The sequence below is a fragment of the Tauraco erythrolophus genome, chromosome 22 (genome assembly GCF_009769465.1).
Source record: "Tauraco erythrolophus isolate bTauEry1 chromosome 22, bTauEry1.pri, whole genome shotgun sequence".
Taxonomy (NCBI): Eukaryota; Metazoa; Chordata; class Aves; order Musophagiformes; family Musophagidae; genus Tauraco; species Tauraco erythrolophus.
This window is the reverse complement of record NC_141486.1, coordinates 5,963,405-5,978,968: the sequence shown is the minus strand read 5'-3', so window position 1 is coordinate 5,978,968 and position 15,564 is coordinate 5,963,405. Positions and strand designations below refer to the sequence as shown.

The 15,564-nt window shown below is 45.0% G+C and overlaps 1 protein-coding gene across 7 annotated transcripts in view; it reads left to right on the top strand.

Annotated features, from left to right (window-relative positions):
• Positions 1–6,755: 6,755 nt before the first annotated feature.
• DNM1 (dynamin 1) overlaps positions 6,756–15,564 on the top strand; it is a 71,001-nt gene continuing 62,192 nt past the window's right edge. For all 7 annotated transcript variants that reach the window (XM_086625334.1, XM_086625333.1, XM_086625331.1 and 4 more), the window contains exon 1: positions 6,756–6,916. In XM_086625334.1, coding sequence (XP_086481460.1) covers positions 6,756–6,916 — 161 coding nt within the window. The remainder of the gene's footprint in view (positions 6,917–15,564) is intronic.

Genomic DNA, 15,564 nt, shown 5'->3' with positions numbered 1-15,564 from the left:
AATCATGCTTTTACAGCAGCCACCAGTCTGGCTAGTTTGCAGTGGTGGGGGAGAGGGCTCATCTTGCCATCCTACGAATGTCTAGCTAGTCTGTATATTAGCCAGACATGTGAAAGGCAATTCGGGTTGTATAAATAAGTGTAAATCTGAAATCGATGTCTTTGTTCTTAATTCTACAACTGAAGTTCATGTAAGTATTCTTTGTATGTAACATTTGGAAATCTACAAAGCACTATGTTAAAGAGAGATGTAAGTAACTAAGTCTACAGTTTTGTTACTGTTAGATATCATATTCTGACAGTCTAGAGGCTCCCCTCAAAGACCGGGCTTTCTTCTGTGAGGTCCTATATACAAATTATTAAATAAACAGCCTTGCTGAGTTTAGGAACAATAAGCCAACAACTCACAACTCAATGCATAGATATACTACTGCATAGAATACAAACCTGGATGTGGATTTACTCCCTTACACACACAACGCAAGTCAGGATTAGGGCTGTAGAAAGTGAAGACACACGCTGCTTCATTAACCTACAATCAAAGGCTGATCTTTAGAGAAGCCTCTATGTGCCATATGTAAACACCACACCTACCAGAGACAGCTTAACTGAACCCAGAAGAGAAGGTTCCAGATTCAGCTAATCACACCGTTCAGTTTGAAAGTCATACACAGCCATAAGGTAACAGCACAGAAAATTGGTCTGGGAGCCTTTCTTTCACTACAGACAATGAACCAGTTTGTCTTCAGCTGACAGCCAAGAGGGACTCACTGTCGGTGCAGAGCGTTAGTACATGCACCTCAGCCTCTCATCTACTAACAGTGGTTTTCTTCCTGCAAGGAACATCTGCTTTTCAATTATTAAGCCACTTGCTATTCAATATGAAGTGGTAAATACGTGTCATAATGTGAGAATATGTGGAACGTTAAAAATACAGTGCTACAATAGAGACTACGTCATGACTCAGTAATAGCCCAGGTATCCACGAGGCCCGGGGGGGTAACACAAAGATTGTGTCTCATTGACAGCAGGAGTGAACCACACAGAATAAAAATTAGAAGACCAAGGCAAGAAAATGACCCAGAAAGTACCCTGTGATACAGAGACTGACATCAGCTGAGTTGTATCACCACTGTAAGGCAACCTGCATTACACCTCTATATGATTAGACCAAAGTTTTGAAATTTCTTGGCAGATTTCTTGACAGACCATATGAACGCCTTTTATTTGGGAGCTGGATGGCATTATATGGCCAAGTTTTTGCCAGGCTATTCGAATTTGTTCCAGGGACCAGATCAGGCATGCTGATAACCAGAGATTTCTAGTTTCCCCACACACGACTGGACTGTGCAGTTGTATGTTTTAATTTTGGCTTTGAAAAAACTTGGTATGCAAGCCTTGGTGAAGCCACACAGCTTTTGAAAATCCAAGTGTTCCTCAGTGCCTACGACAGCATCAAGATACTGTGGTGCCCACAATTTCCTCTGCAATCCGCAAAGATGGTATTATTACTCATCCATTTCACTAGGATATAACTCATTCTCACCATAACGTCTTTAAACTTCCCGAAATCTTTGGAGAAAAAGGCAAATGGAGCTTTAAAGTACGTTTCTCCCCTGCTTTTGGGGTCTGTCCATTGAAAGAATGGGACAAGTTTCACCATATCTCTCAAGAGCGGATATTAATTATCGAAATTACACTGTTTTCCACATTTGTTTTATCTGGAGGAAGACTGTATTCACACATGTGGCAGTGGCACACAACATTTCAAAGCAAAATGGTCTGTGCATTAAGGGATATTTGCACCCACTCTTTGTTCTATTGCTTCAGAAACCTATTCCCAGTATTTCTTGATTGGCAGGACAGGCCCACAGGATATAAACTAAGATACTGGTTTTATATCCGTTTTGCCACATGGCGAATCAGCTTCTATTACTGATTTTCAGTCTCACAAGGTAAAATATATTCCAGAAGCTATTTTGTATTGTCTCACTGGGTACGGAAAGCACAGAGAAATCAGCTTTGTTGCTCTTAAGATATTAAACTCACATTCATGTTCAGATTCCTTTCCTAATGGTCTATAACATTCCATTTATTTCCTTCCTTATGTATATTCTGGCTTCTGTGGAGTCACGCTAAACATAAACCTGACCCGGTGTCTCGTACACTAGATTTACCTTCTTTTACCTGTTTTTGAGGTATTTGCAGACCAGTTCAGCAAATTTCCTGTTTCAGAAGAGAAGAGGAAGAATTTCACTTGTTATTCTACAAAAAAACCTCTATATTTGAAAATGAAAAATTAAAGGCTGCTTTTTTTTTTCCAGGTATCTTTTCCAACCAATAGGAACATTAGAAACTTTTTCTTTCCAAGCAACTGATACCAAAAGAGATGAATGAAGTTACTATAGTAGCATTTAAATAACTGTAAAATAGACACTTGTTCTATCTCTATAAGCAGCTTTACATAGTCATATAAATTTAAGAGGCTAAATAAAGTTTTTTAACTATTTGTCAGCTGTATAATATATTCTATATTGATACAGTACCAATCCCAGCCCTGATTCTTTCTTTGTGGAACTTACGTTCTAACCTCCGCTTGTAAACATTCGATTTAAATTCTTACCTGTGTTTATAAACATTTTTTTAGGAACCAAAAGAACCAGAAGCGTTCACTTCATGATCCACTGTGAAACACTCTGAACATTCTCAGCTCTACCTGAGTCAGTGGAAACAGTTTGCAGATAACTTGGAGAATCGTAAGCTACTTGTATTCCATGTTTTTGTTTCTTTTTTCTCTGAGGACTAGATGTGTTATTTTTGCAAGGGCAAGGAATGAGGGACAAAATCCAGCACTCAAATGTCTATTTCTAATTATGCTAACTAAATCGGGAGTTCTAGTTGCACAAGGTGACAAAATCAGTGTACAAAACTGTTATGTTGATAACCATACGGAGAAACACACACAGTTATGCTCTTGTGCATTTTTAGGGATTCACATCCAGAAACATTTATAGCACCTTGAGAGGAGGGGAATCGCTCATCCTTCTTGTTTTTCTTTGCTTATGTCTTAAGTTTTTCTACCAAGGTAGAAAGAAATAGACTTTTCCCATCAGCTCCAGTTTATATAATTCCTTTTTATTTCACAAACATCGCAGTTTTTCAGTATTTCCCACGAAGGATGATGACATAGTCGTTTTTCCTCCTATAACTGCTACCTGCTGCTGCATAAGTCACAGGTGGGAGGTATTAGAGAATCAAAAGGCCTGTTTGCTGCTAACATGCTTGCAACTCAGTTTCTTGCGGGAGAGAAAATGGAAGGCTTCAGGAGTGATTCCGAGTGCCTGCAGTTCTCTTTTTCATCGATGGGAGGTGCAGGTTTCTAAAGCTACTTAAAAACCAAGCCTCGCTGTCTCGATACTCGAGTTTGGGTCTCTGGTTGTGTGGTTACAGTCGCTGCAGAAAGGTTTAGACAGACTCCACGATACTGGGTTCTTGCAGAGGTGACGCTGCAGGCACACGCTGCGGTTTTGTTTGTTTACAAGCATCTCTGCAAGGCAGGGAAAGCAGGAGCACACGTTGTGCACCTTCCAGTTTTACACTAACATCGATCTGCTGAGAAATCTATGTAGAGTTCACCAATATTTCTGCAGGTTTTTACCACTTCCACCACCCCTTTTCGTCCTTTCTTGTCTACCTGGAGAGCACCCCATTAACTCTCTCTTGTCCCTCCAGTGCACTTTTGCCCTTTGAGACTGCAGTAAGTTAGAGCAAGGACCCCTCTGACCCCCCCGAGAACCACATTTCCCAAGAATTAAGTATCAGTTTCACAGAAAAATAAGACCAGAGAACATAAGAAAGAATACATACAAAGAAGCTGTGCTTGAGTCTTCCTGCTGTACCAACCCCTTAACTGGCAACATGAACTCTACTTCCTCCTCCATAGTCTTCAGTATCAGCTGTTGACATACTGTACTTTCAATATTCTTTCATAAACCTTTCTCAAACAAAGGTATTAGTTTAATTTTAGCTCTTCCAAAAAATGAGTATAATCCTGAATTATTATTTCTGGACTGAAGTGGGCTCAGCCAGAACAAAATACCTGCTTAGAATGCGAAGCAGGGAGTGGAACACAATTACCTGCAGGTTGATGCTTTTATTGTTACCAAAAATGCTGACAGTCACAATCAAATATAGTTGCTGTTGTGGAAGTATTAATGCAGGTGCACATCCGCAGGGGGACAAGAAGGGGAGCAGAGCCAAGCCCCTTTATGTACTAGCTAAGCAGCTAACGCTGTTGTCAAAGGACACCAAGAACAAGGCTGCTTCCCAGGGAAAGGGGAGTCAAGAGCCAAAGGGGTAAATCCCACAGCTGGCAGGGGTATTGCCAACCAGGGCCCAGTTCCACAGCACCCAAAAGAGGCAAGCAAGACAGACCAAAAATAACTTCTAGGTCTAATAAAAAGTCCAGATCATAAAGCAACAGTGCAGCAATGAGGCAGGCCCAAGATCAAGCAGAGTTACCAACCTGCAGGCCAAGATTAGGACCAGGTCTAGTGATCACCAGGTGCACCCACAGCAATGACACAGACCCAAGGAATCAACCCACAAGTTGAAGCTAGAATCAAAGACACCATGGGCACACGGCCTGCAACTAAACCACAAGCTAGCACTTCTCTATAATTCATCAGGGACTGATATCCCTGGGCTGAGCTTAAATAGAGCTCCTGGGCCCACAGGTGTGGGGAGAAGCCCCTGTAAGGCTGGTCATGGTCATTAAGGCTCATTAGTACAGCTGTTATATTGTGTGAGATGACTGCAGCGATGTGACTGGGCAGTCTTCCTCTGCATGGAAACTAGAGCTGTGTGGATGAATGTCAGGTTACAGGAACCTCTGGGAGGAGGACAATTTTCTTCTTACAGTTCCTCAAATAAAGCTTCAAAGATCCTCATGGTCTGAAGTTCCCTGAGCATCAGCTCTCATCCAGGGAAGAAGGTGACACCATTCTTTAAATCTTTGATACTCTTCACTGTTTTTTTTGTAGTGACCTCTAACAAGGAGCAGCTATCAGCTTCTGAGGGAAAAAAAAAAGTGTGTTTTTTTTTCTCCAGGTTCTTTCAACATGAATGATCAGAAAGGCTGCAAAGATGCTCAAAGACTTTTGTCCACAGTCTATATTGAGTTTCTTAAACTTGTTTCTTGAGATTTACTGGGCAATTTGCTGAGATGAAAAAATAGCATCAACAGCCCCCAAAACAGCCCACGTATGCCCTGCAATGGTGTTACCCATACAGATGGAGCAGCCCCCTTCCCTTCCTTCAGTGTGCTTACCTGCACACTGGTGATTTTCCAGAAAATTTTTTGGGCATCTGCACTGACACAGCGAAGCAAATTCACCTCTCTGTGTGATTGTTCTAGTTTCTCTCTACGCCCAGGTAGGTATTTTTGCATGGATTATGTTTGATGGACATCTGTGAAGTGTTCCTTAGAATCATTATAATTAAAAAGTTGCTGTTGAAAACAAAACATACAGCTCAAAATCTGTTGCATTTTTGTTATTCCTTTCCCCCACCACCCCCAGCTCTCTGAGCTGTGAACAAGAGTACTGGGTAGCGCGAACTGAGAGGTGTTTGAAATGCAGCATTCTCCATCCTCCTGAGTCACCCCTAGCCATCGGCTTCTTTTCTGAGCACTTGTTTTCACTGCTATGCTTTCAAATCAAATATGGCCTCGTATTATATTCTTATTAAAAACTCAGCCCTTTTAAAAGCTTAAAATCAAACAGTTTCCTCTTTATTGCAGACAAATTTTTAAAAATAAAAATCTGTGTAGGTAAAATGAAGTACCTTTTAATGTTTCTGTAAAACAAATATAGCACCATTGACCGCTTTGCAGCTGTAAACAGAAATTGACGCATTTTTCATCCGTGTTTGAATGAAGATGAAGCAGCAGAAGCGCAGCAGTGTTTTTACCAGTCTCCCATTCAATCATATCAAATATTTCTTGTACTCTGGCAGTTCCACAAGCACTGTCCTGGCACAAAGCACTTCCATACAGGTGTGCCAGCCACCTGTACAGGTTCCGTGACCGAGCTGCGTGGGTGTATCCGCTGAACTGTATGGATGTAAAGATGCAGGTGTGGTAACCAAACCATACGGGTACACTGACCAAATCACACCTGTGCATTGCCTGCACTGCATCGATACAGTGACTGAGCCCCGCAGGGGTAGCGACCGGGCTGTACGGGCTCACGGACAGGTATGTTCACTGCCTGACTGTGCCGTGGGCCGCGCTGACCGGGCTGCACAGGTACCTCAGCCCGCCACTCACGGACCATGGCACCAGGCAGCCTCCAAGGCTCGGGGACACCCCGCGTTGCTCCGGTTTCGGGGGAGCGAGCTGGCTCGTCCCTGGGCGCAGACCCCGGCGCCACGCCTGACCCCCGAGGAAGGGGTGTCAGAGGGCTCTGCCGCTGGGCGACCTCCCCTCAGCCCGCCCGGACTACATTTCCCAGGATGCAGCGCGGCTCTGGCGCCTTTAAGGCCCCCTGGCGGCGGCGAGCGGCCGTCTGCAGGCGCGGCGGGGCGCGCTGAGGCGGGGAGAGCCGAGCCCGGGCGGGAGCGGGCGGTGGCGAGCGGGGCGCGCTGGTGCCGGTGCCCACTGGCCGAGGCGGCGAGAGCTGGGCTACCCGCCGGTGAGGACACGGGAAGCGGTAGTGTGAGCTCGCCTGTGCCAGGAGCCAGCGCCGCGCCGCAGCCATGGGGAACCGCGGGATGGAGGACCTCATCCCGCTGGTCAACCGGCTGCAGGACGCCTTCGCCGCCATCGGGCAGAACGCCAACCTCGACCTGCCGCAGATCGCCGTGGTGGGGGGGCAGAGCGCCGGCAAGAGCTCCGTGCTGGAGAATTTCGTTGGGAGGTAAGGGGGTCCCTGGGGAGCCCCGCCGCAGGGGCAGAGCTGCTGCATGGCCAGTGCGGGGCACGGGCAGAGCTGCTGGGTGCGTGGGCAAGCGCGGTGCCCGGACGGAGCCGCCGCACGCACGGGCAGCGCGGTGCGCGGAGATAGCTGCTGCGTGCACGGGCAGCGGGATGCGCGGACAAACGCGGTGCGCAGACGGAGCCGCTGCACGCACGGGCAGCGCGGTGCACGGGCACGGCGGCTGCACGCACGGGCAGTGCAGCTCACCAGCAGGGCTGCTGGCTGCATGTGCAGTGTAGCGGGGCAGCGCTGCAGGACGCCCGGGCGCTGCGGTGCAGGGACGGAGGGGGTCTCCCCGCCTCGGGGGGAGTCTCCGCAGCGGGGTCTCCCCCTTTGCTGCACCTTCGGGGCCGGTAGGAGCCCACCGCACCCCCCTGCGCCAGGAGGTGTGCCCCAGTCGTTACATAACGGGGGAGAGGAGGGGGCTGGAATGTCAGTGAGGACCGGCCCCTGCGCCATGCGGGCCGCCGGGCCGGGGTGCCCCCTCTGCGGGGCTCCGAGCGATGGATGTTGTCACCGGGAAAGGGGAGCGGGGGGGGTGCCGCGGTGTGTGTAAGTTTAATCTGCTCCGTCCCCCTCCCCCAGCCCTGTCTCGCTGTCTTCCATAGCGGATGCCATGTCAGGAGCTGCGGGGAGGCTATAGGAAGGACGGGGTTATCTCTCTCCCATATGCTCAAATCTCCGGGTGGTACCATTTTGCGACAGGGAATATACCGCTGCCTTCCCTTCATGTGACCTTCGCATTCATCATCTGCAACTTGAGTAAATTGCAGACCGTGCTGCCTGGTTATCTGCTCCAGCATAGACACACAACACCTGGGGAGGGGGGTTGTTCCTCACCTTGGTTCTGGCCTCCTTAATTAATTGTCTTCAATGATATACAGGTTTTAATCATCAAGGTCTTTATTGTATGCTATGAGAGGCATGCAGGTTGCTGGTGACTTGTCTTAAAAGCAGTGACTGCTGTGATACCTGGTCAGATGATTGCGTGGGTCTCTCTCTTTCAGCAAACTGCATTTGTGACATCTATTGGATGTCGTTCCCCCACCCCCACTTTTTGTTTTAAGCTGTTTTCTGCCGAGTGGCTTAGAAAGCTTTTCTGCTGTTGGAAGGGTCTGCAGTGTGTATGAGTTGCTTGTTTAGCTGCGAGTAGCCCCAAATTCTGGACTTCTGCAAGGGTAGCCTTGAGCAGAGAGTGCGGGGTGTGCTGTGTGTACTAGGAAGAAGGCACAGGGATTGCATCTGGTGCAAAGAAAGCATGATTGCAATAAGATTCTTATTTTTTTTCTTGCTTTCTCATTTAAAGAGTTTGGGATCCTCTCTAGTTGACTTCCAGCAGTCCATGCAGTATCCTCCAGGGATGCTGGGAATCATGCCAAGGGAAGGACGTTGCAGGAACACGTTTTTCTGAGCCTTAGGCCATAGACCAGGATCTACTTATTTGTCCATAGACATAGGAAGAAAATAGTGATTCCTACCACCAAAGTGAAAAACTTGCTGTGCTGTAGCTTTCTAAGAAGGGGAAAACAGGTCTTCTGAAATGTGTGAGCGAAACAGGTTCACCTGTGGCTCTGCTGTTTTCATGCTTTCTAAGTAGTGGCAGCCTAACTGAGTAAATCTTTTCCAGAGGATCTATGCAGTCCGTGCTGCAGTGGCGTAATATATAATGTATGGCTGTCGGGCCAGGGCAGGGTTTGTTGAAGGACAGTCAGTGTATTGGGGTACGCTGCCCCTCTGTTTTAGACTGGGCAAACAGAACGGGATGTATTAATCCTTGATGTATCTCCACTGGCACCAATTGAGAACTGGGGATTTTATCTGCCTGGTGGAGAGCAAATGAATTAAATTGTTTTCTGTCTTTCTCTGATGACCCCTGCCCCAGGAGAACTTGTGACCTCACTGTGTCTCATCAGTTGTCTGTCTAGCAGCAAGTTACAGTGCTGCAGCTCTTAGAAAATGAAATAATGAAGGGTCCCCTGAGCAGAAGCTGAGAGACTTGTCTGTAGAAAAGCATTTAGAGGAAATAATTGGAGTGGAAATGGAAAATATGTCAAAGGGAAGAGGTCTTTCTCCATCTGATACCCTTGAGTGCTGACTAGTTTAGAGACTGGTAACATGAGACATCTTACCATAGAATGTATGTGTATATGCTGCAAAACCCAATCCTGTTAAAATGATGTTGGGGCCCTGCTGTTGTGTAGTCTCTTTTCTTTTTGTGTGGGTTTTGGAAACCATGATAAGAAGCTATGGGAATAATATCCAGAAAAAGGGTGGTTCCTCAATGTAATTGTGACAGGGCTGTTTTATTGTCTGAATAGGCGTAAGAAGAAATTGTGTGTAGACCGACTGTGTGCAAATACAATTACTGCTGTAGTGTGGACATGGCATATGTCACTGCTGCAGCTTGATACCAGGATGATGGTGCAGCTATTGCCCAGCAGCTGCTCGCTGCGCAGTGAATGTGAGTGCTGATGAGTTTCTCTGAGCGGGTAGAAAATTGTGCAAGAACAAATGCTGATGCAGTTGGTACTGACTCATGTGCTTGATGGGGATGGTTCAGCAGAGGGACTGGAGGCCCTGTCAGGACTGGTTTGCCCACTCAGTACCTTGCAGGGTTCCTTTCAAATTGTCATCAAGGCATGTTCACATAGTAGGGCAGCACGCTTGCCCCCACTGCCAGACGGAGCCTGTGGCTGTGCAGCACTTCAGTCCGGGGCTGCTGCTGGCACCTTGCAGTGGCACTGGATCCCACACAAGCTGGAAGCACAGAGGGGTGATGCTGACTGCAATCAATGTTTAGTTACATGCCTTACCAGATAAATATTTTTTCCTCCTGAATGAGATGGTTTGCTAGTTGCTGCTAATTACTCTTCCAGTGTCACTTACTCTGCTGTTAACAGATTATCCAACAGTGCAGAGCCTGTGTTTGTAATACCAGATGTCCATGTGGCTGCTCTGTGTGCTTTTGCTGCTGGGGACTCAGCATGGTGATTAGGGTACCTGCTGATGGTGTTAAAAATCACTGAAGAAACAAGAGAAGCCATGTAGAAGCCAGACAAGTGACACATCTCTTGGTAGACTGGTTTGTTGTGGGCCACAGTACTGGAAGGAAGGTGAATTGGGTCAGCTCCAGGCATTTCCTGTTGGTGTGGTTATGGGCTCGTAGGATATCTTGGGTTGGAAGGGGGACCTCGGGGGTCCTTTAGTCCATTCTTATGATGGTGTTACTTCCCTGCTGCCACCTTTCTTAAATTAGAAGGTCTTAGAGCAGGCACCAGTACCAGCAAAATTGGTCTAATAACAAGAACAAAGCATGTGGTTTGTGCTAATTCAACTTGAGAGCCCAAATGACCGACAAGTGGGGGATGCACAAGATAGCCCACAAAGCTGTTTGTAAAATCATCCATCTTCATGCCACTCTTATTTTGCCATGTGAAAATAACAAATATAAGTGTCTTTAATTCTAAAATCTCAAAGCACTGTTACACAAATCTTTGGATTTGAGGGAGTATGACTGTTATCTCTGCTTTACAAAGGACAAAACCCAAAAGAACTGGGATTGTGTTCAGGTGGTTGCATAAATGTCTGCTTTGTTCTTGTTGTCTGATCCAAGGCAGCATGCTGCTTAGCCCTGCTAGGACAGCTGCATTGCTCTTCAAGGAGAAAATAAGGCACCTCTGACTTCTGGAGAACAGATGGTTTAAGGGGGCTGCTGAGGAGGTGGTGACTAAGGACTGGGAACAGTAGGTGGAAGGACTTGAATGGAGGTGAAACCATCTTGTTTCTGATCAAGGGAGCTAAGCGGTGCCAAAGTTATGGGAAGTGAATCAGGGTTTACTTGATCCCAGACCTGGGCATTAGCCCTAAAAGCATCCTCTTTTGGGAGTTTTTATATCCCAAATCAAATAGAGATACCTAGAAGTGTATCACCAGACTCTGATGGTATATGCTGTTAGCTGATGTTTATAGGTTGCCTGGAAGGAAACTGGAGGCAGGCGTGAACCTAAACTCAACAGTGTGGGGCTAGCCTTGCCTCTCCTAGCAAACTGAAATTTCAGTGTAAAAGAGCAGGGAAAAAGCAGCATTGCAATGCTTGTGGTGGTGGTAAGGATAAGTATCTATTAAGCTTGGTACTTGTGCTACAGTCATTGCCCTGACAAGACCAGGCAGCATGTGCTGCAACTCCATCTTTGCCTTGCAGTGTCACGTACTGAAAACACAAAGCTAGTTCTTGAGGCCACAGGGTTTAGTTTTGCTTCAAGTGTAATTTTAAGTAGTAACTCAATATCTTCGTATCTCAACCTTCCCCAGCTGTTTAGAGATAAATACTTACACCCCTGAGACATGATGAAGGAATGACTTCTTTGATAACACACACTTTGTTTTCTCGTAGGAAGCTTCTCCTGCAAAATACCTTCAGAGACCAACAGCAGTATTTGACAACTATCTAGAAGTGAAAGATACTATAGGGATGCATGCAGAAATGCAGATACTTGGCCTGTTCATGTACTACAGGAAAACTGTTTTGTCAACGATCTTTGTGCTTTTTAAGTTGCTGAGGCTTCTGCTGTAGCACATGCTTTGAGAACTGAGGGCTTAAATCTTCTAAAAATCATAGCTATGTTATGTATAGATTGAGGATGTCTGCTGTACTGGGTAATGCTGAGCATGAACACAGTACTTCCGTGGCAGGTTTAAATTTAGATGATAACACTAACTTGCTCTGCTCTGGCCCCAAAAGGGATCCTTAAATATGATTCTTCTGTTTTGTCTTTTTTTCTTTTGTTCTGCTTTGAGATACATTTACATGCCCAGAGTGCTGGTAGAGAGAGTAATTGCAAGTCATGGACCCTTAATTGTTGTATGATAAACACATCTGTGAGCTGACCAAATGCTGTTATGTATTTGCAAGTTAAAGACATAGGCATTGCTTGGGAACTGACTTGTTTAGGGATGCAGAGGATGGTGCAAAAGCCATGAGTAGAATGCTGCTGTTGAGAGAAATAAGTTGTGGTCAAATAATAGTCCTTCAAATGGCAGCAAGCCTTTGGTCTTCAGTGAAGAAAATACCTATTTTCATCTCAGATTATTTGAGAAAGGAAGGAAATATGGAGCACTGGGGGAAACGGACAATGTGTTACAGTAGATAAAATAATTTAAGAGAAATCTTTACAGCTCTCAGCAAACACTTGTGGGAGGAGGAATGCTAAGAGGAAATACATAATTAAGTTAAAATGTAACATAAAATGGATGGCTGTAAAGAAAAAAAGCATGAATCTCAATGTAGATGCAGCAGCAGTCTCTGCCTGTGTTTGCCCTCTGACTATGTGCTTTAATGTTTGTTGTGGGTTAGGCTGTGTCCCAGCTAAAACCAGGACAATGTTACAGAGGTTGGCTCAAATAAATACGTGTCTAATATCTCTTCTACTTCCTGCAGCAGTTGGATGTTCTCTGCAGATCTCGCTGTCTGACTGTATTCTTCAGCTTAACTCTTTAATGGTGATCTTGTACTTCTGGTAACTGCCCACTAGCCTTATATTCACTAGAAAGAGATCATTATGGCATGTCTTGGATCATATCAATTTACCCAGGGAAAGGACACCAGCTGTATCTCCAGTTTAGAAGCCAATGCTCAGTATTGTGCAAACTGGGGCTTACCTGGACCTACGGGTGTGTGAAAATGACAGGTTGCCTTGTCATTGCTGGAATTCATCACCTGATAGCTGGCAGATCTGGAGGATGCCTTCTTTGCTAGTGTTGATTCTTCCTTGTTACTATGCTAATCCTCGTGTTTGGAATCTTGGAGCATCCTGAGCTTTGACTAGTCCTTGCTGTGCTTTGAGATGGGTAAGTGGTGTGGGTTTCTGTGTGTTTGCTCTGTAAGCAGTATGTCGTGATACAGGGCTGTAAAGAGTCTACAAAAGCAGTGGGGGAAAGAAGTGAGAAGTTCCCAAAAGCGTTCCCCTATGCTAAAACTGTCAGCTGTTACTGTTTTTCAGAACTACATATGCTTATAACTTTTCACACAGTTAAAAAAAAAAAAAGGCAAAGCAAAGACAAACTTCTAATTTTAAAGGCAACTGATTGTTTTCAGGAGCCATAGTTCAATACCTAGCTGGGGATGCCAAGTCAAGTCCTTGAACCTGACTTCTCCAGATGCTTGGAGCAGGCAGAACTCCGCTAGACTTAAATAGAAGGTGTGGGAGTCTGTCTGCAGCACCTCCTATCTGAGGCAGCTTCTGAAAATGTTATTCTAAGGCAGGAAGCTAATCTCCTTCCTGATATGGTGAGTTACTGAATGTCCCTACTTCGTACTTAACTTCAAGTTTGAGCCAGTCTGTGCAAGTGTGAGTAAAAGTTCTTCTGAGGAGGGATTTCTTAGCATCTTTAAGATAAGCTTTTTTGAGAAGAAATGGAAGTTTCTTCCTCAATGTAAGTTAATCAAGAAAATAGTTCTTGCTGGGTTCTGGCTACTGGAGTGAAACTTATTATGATGCCTTGAGCAGCAAATTTATTAGACAAGAGCAAACCCATGTGTGTTACACCCATGTGAGCCAATACTCAGATTTTTGTTTCATGTGGTGCATTTGAGTGGCAAAACCAGAAGATTTACTGAAGGGGTGGCAGGCAGTCACCTAGAAACATATGGTGTTCAGCCTATAAGCCCAATGTAAAATTGGTTTTGAGGTGGTGTCTCTGAAAGGAAATTTACTGGTAGTATGCAGGGTAAACCTACTTCCTTGATATGCCACTAAAAAAACACTCAAAAAATTTTGGGTGTAATACTTTCCTTCTTGGACTCGCAGATCTGTAACCGTATGAGTCAGAGTACTGCTAGTTGGGAGGAGAGCGAAAACTTAATCTGGTCAAAAAAAAAGAAATCTAGTCATGTATGGTGGGAAAATAGCGCACTAGTGGGACAATTTCTCATTCCACTTGAAGTTTTCTTTTCCTAATCTCAGACGTGGTTTTGCACATCCCAATAGAGTGAAAGCTCAAGGTAAAGGAATTTTGTCTCTGAAACAGGGAGACAGGTGTGTTCAGCCTTAAGATAGAGTTCTGTTCTCAGCTCTGAAACTAAATTCTTGTGACTGATGTTTTTTTATATCTTTTTCTCCATCTGTAGAAAGGAGAGGCTGTTGGTCTGTCATGCCATGTAGGTGTATATCATTAATGGACACTTGAAATAACACTAGAAAAAGTTAACCGTAAAGATGGAAACTTCTTCCTAACAATAAATTAAAACTCTGCAAGGATGGTACAACAATGTCTGCCTGAGCCCTTTGGAAGACATGCTTTCTCTCCAGAAGTGGCTGCTCATGCAGCCTTATTTGCCCAATGTTGCTGATTACTTAGGTTTGCTCTGCAGAGAGGCTGGGACTGATGCAAGCACCTTTGGCAGCTGGCAGAGATCAGGTACTGAATTTGAGGAGTCAGAGTATTCTTAGAAAGTGTTGGGAGATGAGAGGCTGCACTAGATGAGCTGGTAGCACTTGGATTCTTGAGCGTAGTCTTTCGGAGGAGGGATGGGTAGCACAGCCCTATAGAAGAATGAGCCCAGGCTTTTGTCCCTAGTGACTTGAAACACTCAGATGGTCAATCAGGCCTGGAAATGATCAGACTGCAAGCAAGAAAAGCTTTGGTTCTGAAAAGCTCCAAAAAGCTATTCTATTTTTACATTTATCTGTGATCCTTCTAAAGCATGCATCATGCTTAGTTTTGAGTGACTTGGAGTTTAGTCATGAAAATTGGATGTCTTAGGACTAACTACTATAAATATTGTTGTGGCTATGAAGAGGGGACTGAGACAACATCTCAGTGTTTACTGAGGAGCAGGCAAGCATTTGCATCAAAACATTGTGACTGGCAACTGAGGGCACAATTTAATGTTAGATGTTTAAACAGTTATTCCAGGTGACTCGTTGGTACTTTATACTTCTGTCCAGCTTTTTGCTTTCAAAGTCCTATTAGTTAATACTTTAACAATGGAATCTAGAGTGGTTCAGTAATTTTCTTAAGCTGTTAATATAGATGGGTGGACAGGACAATTAAGTTGCTGATGATTGCTTCCTGAGTGACCTTCAAGCTTGCCACAGCCCCTGGGCTGGTGCTGACTATAATAGGTAACTGCTTTGCTTTCCTTTGAGACACAGTACAGGAAGAATGAGCCCTGAGTCTAAAATCTAACAGTGTCTCTGATTGTTCTCTGCCGTGTTAGATACTCTGAAAGCTTTGGCAAATCCAGCCATGACCAAATGGAAGAGATGGTGCTTCAGTCCCTAGTCAGTAGCTTCTTGCAGTTCAGCTTAACATGCTTTTGGAAACATCTTGGAAGCAGACATTATGCAAGCTCCTCAAGCTGTGTCTTGCTGACTAGAGGCAAACTTGTGAACTTCTGCCACTTTTCTGCAAGTCTTGTGACTTGTGTGGCTTTTCTTGGAGCCCTGGACGCAGCAATTAAGCTAACAGAAGACCAGTGTAGCTTTTATGCTTTTTTGTTTTTGAAAACATCAATTTCTAACATGGATATTTGAGGATAAGTTTTCTTTAAAAGATGCTGTTTCCCTAAGTACTCTTGGAGACAAGTA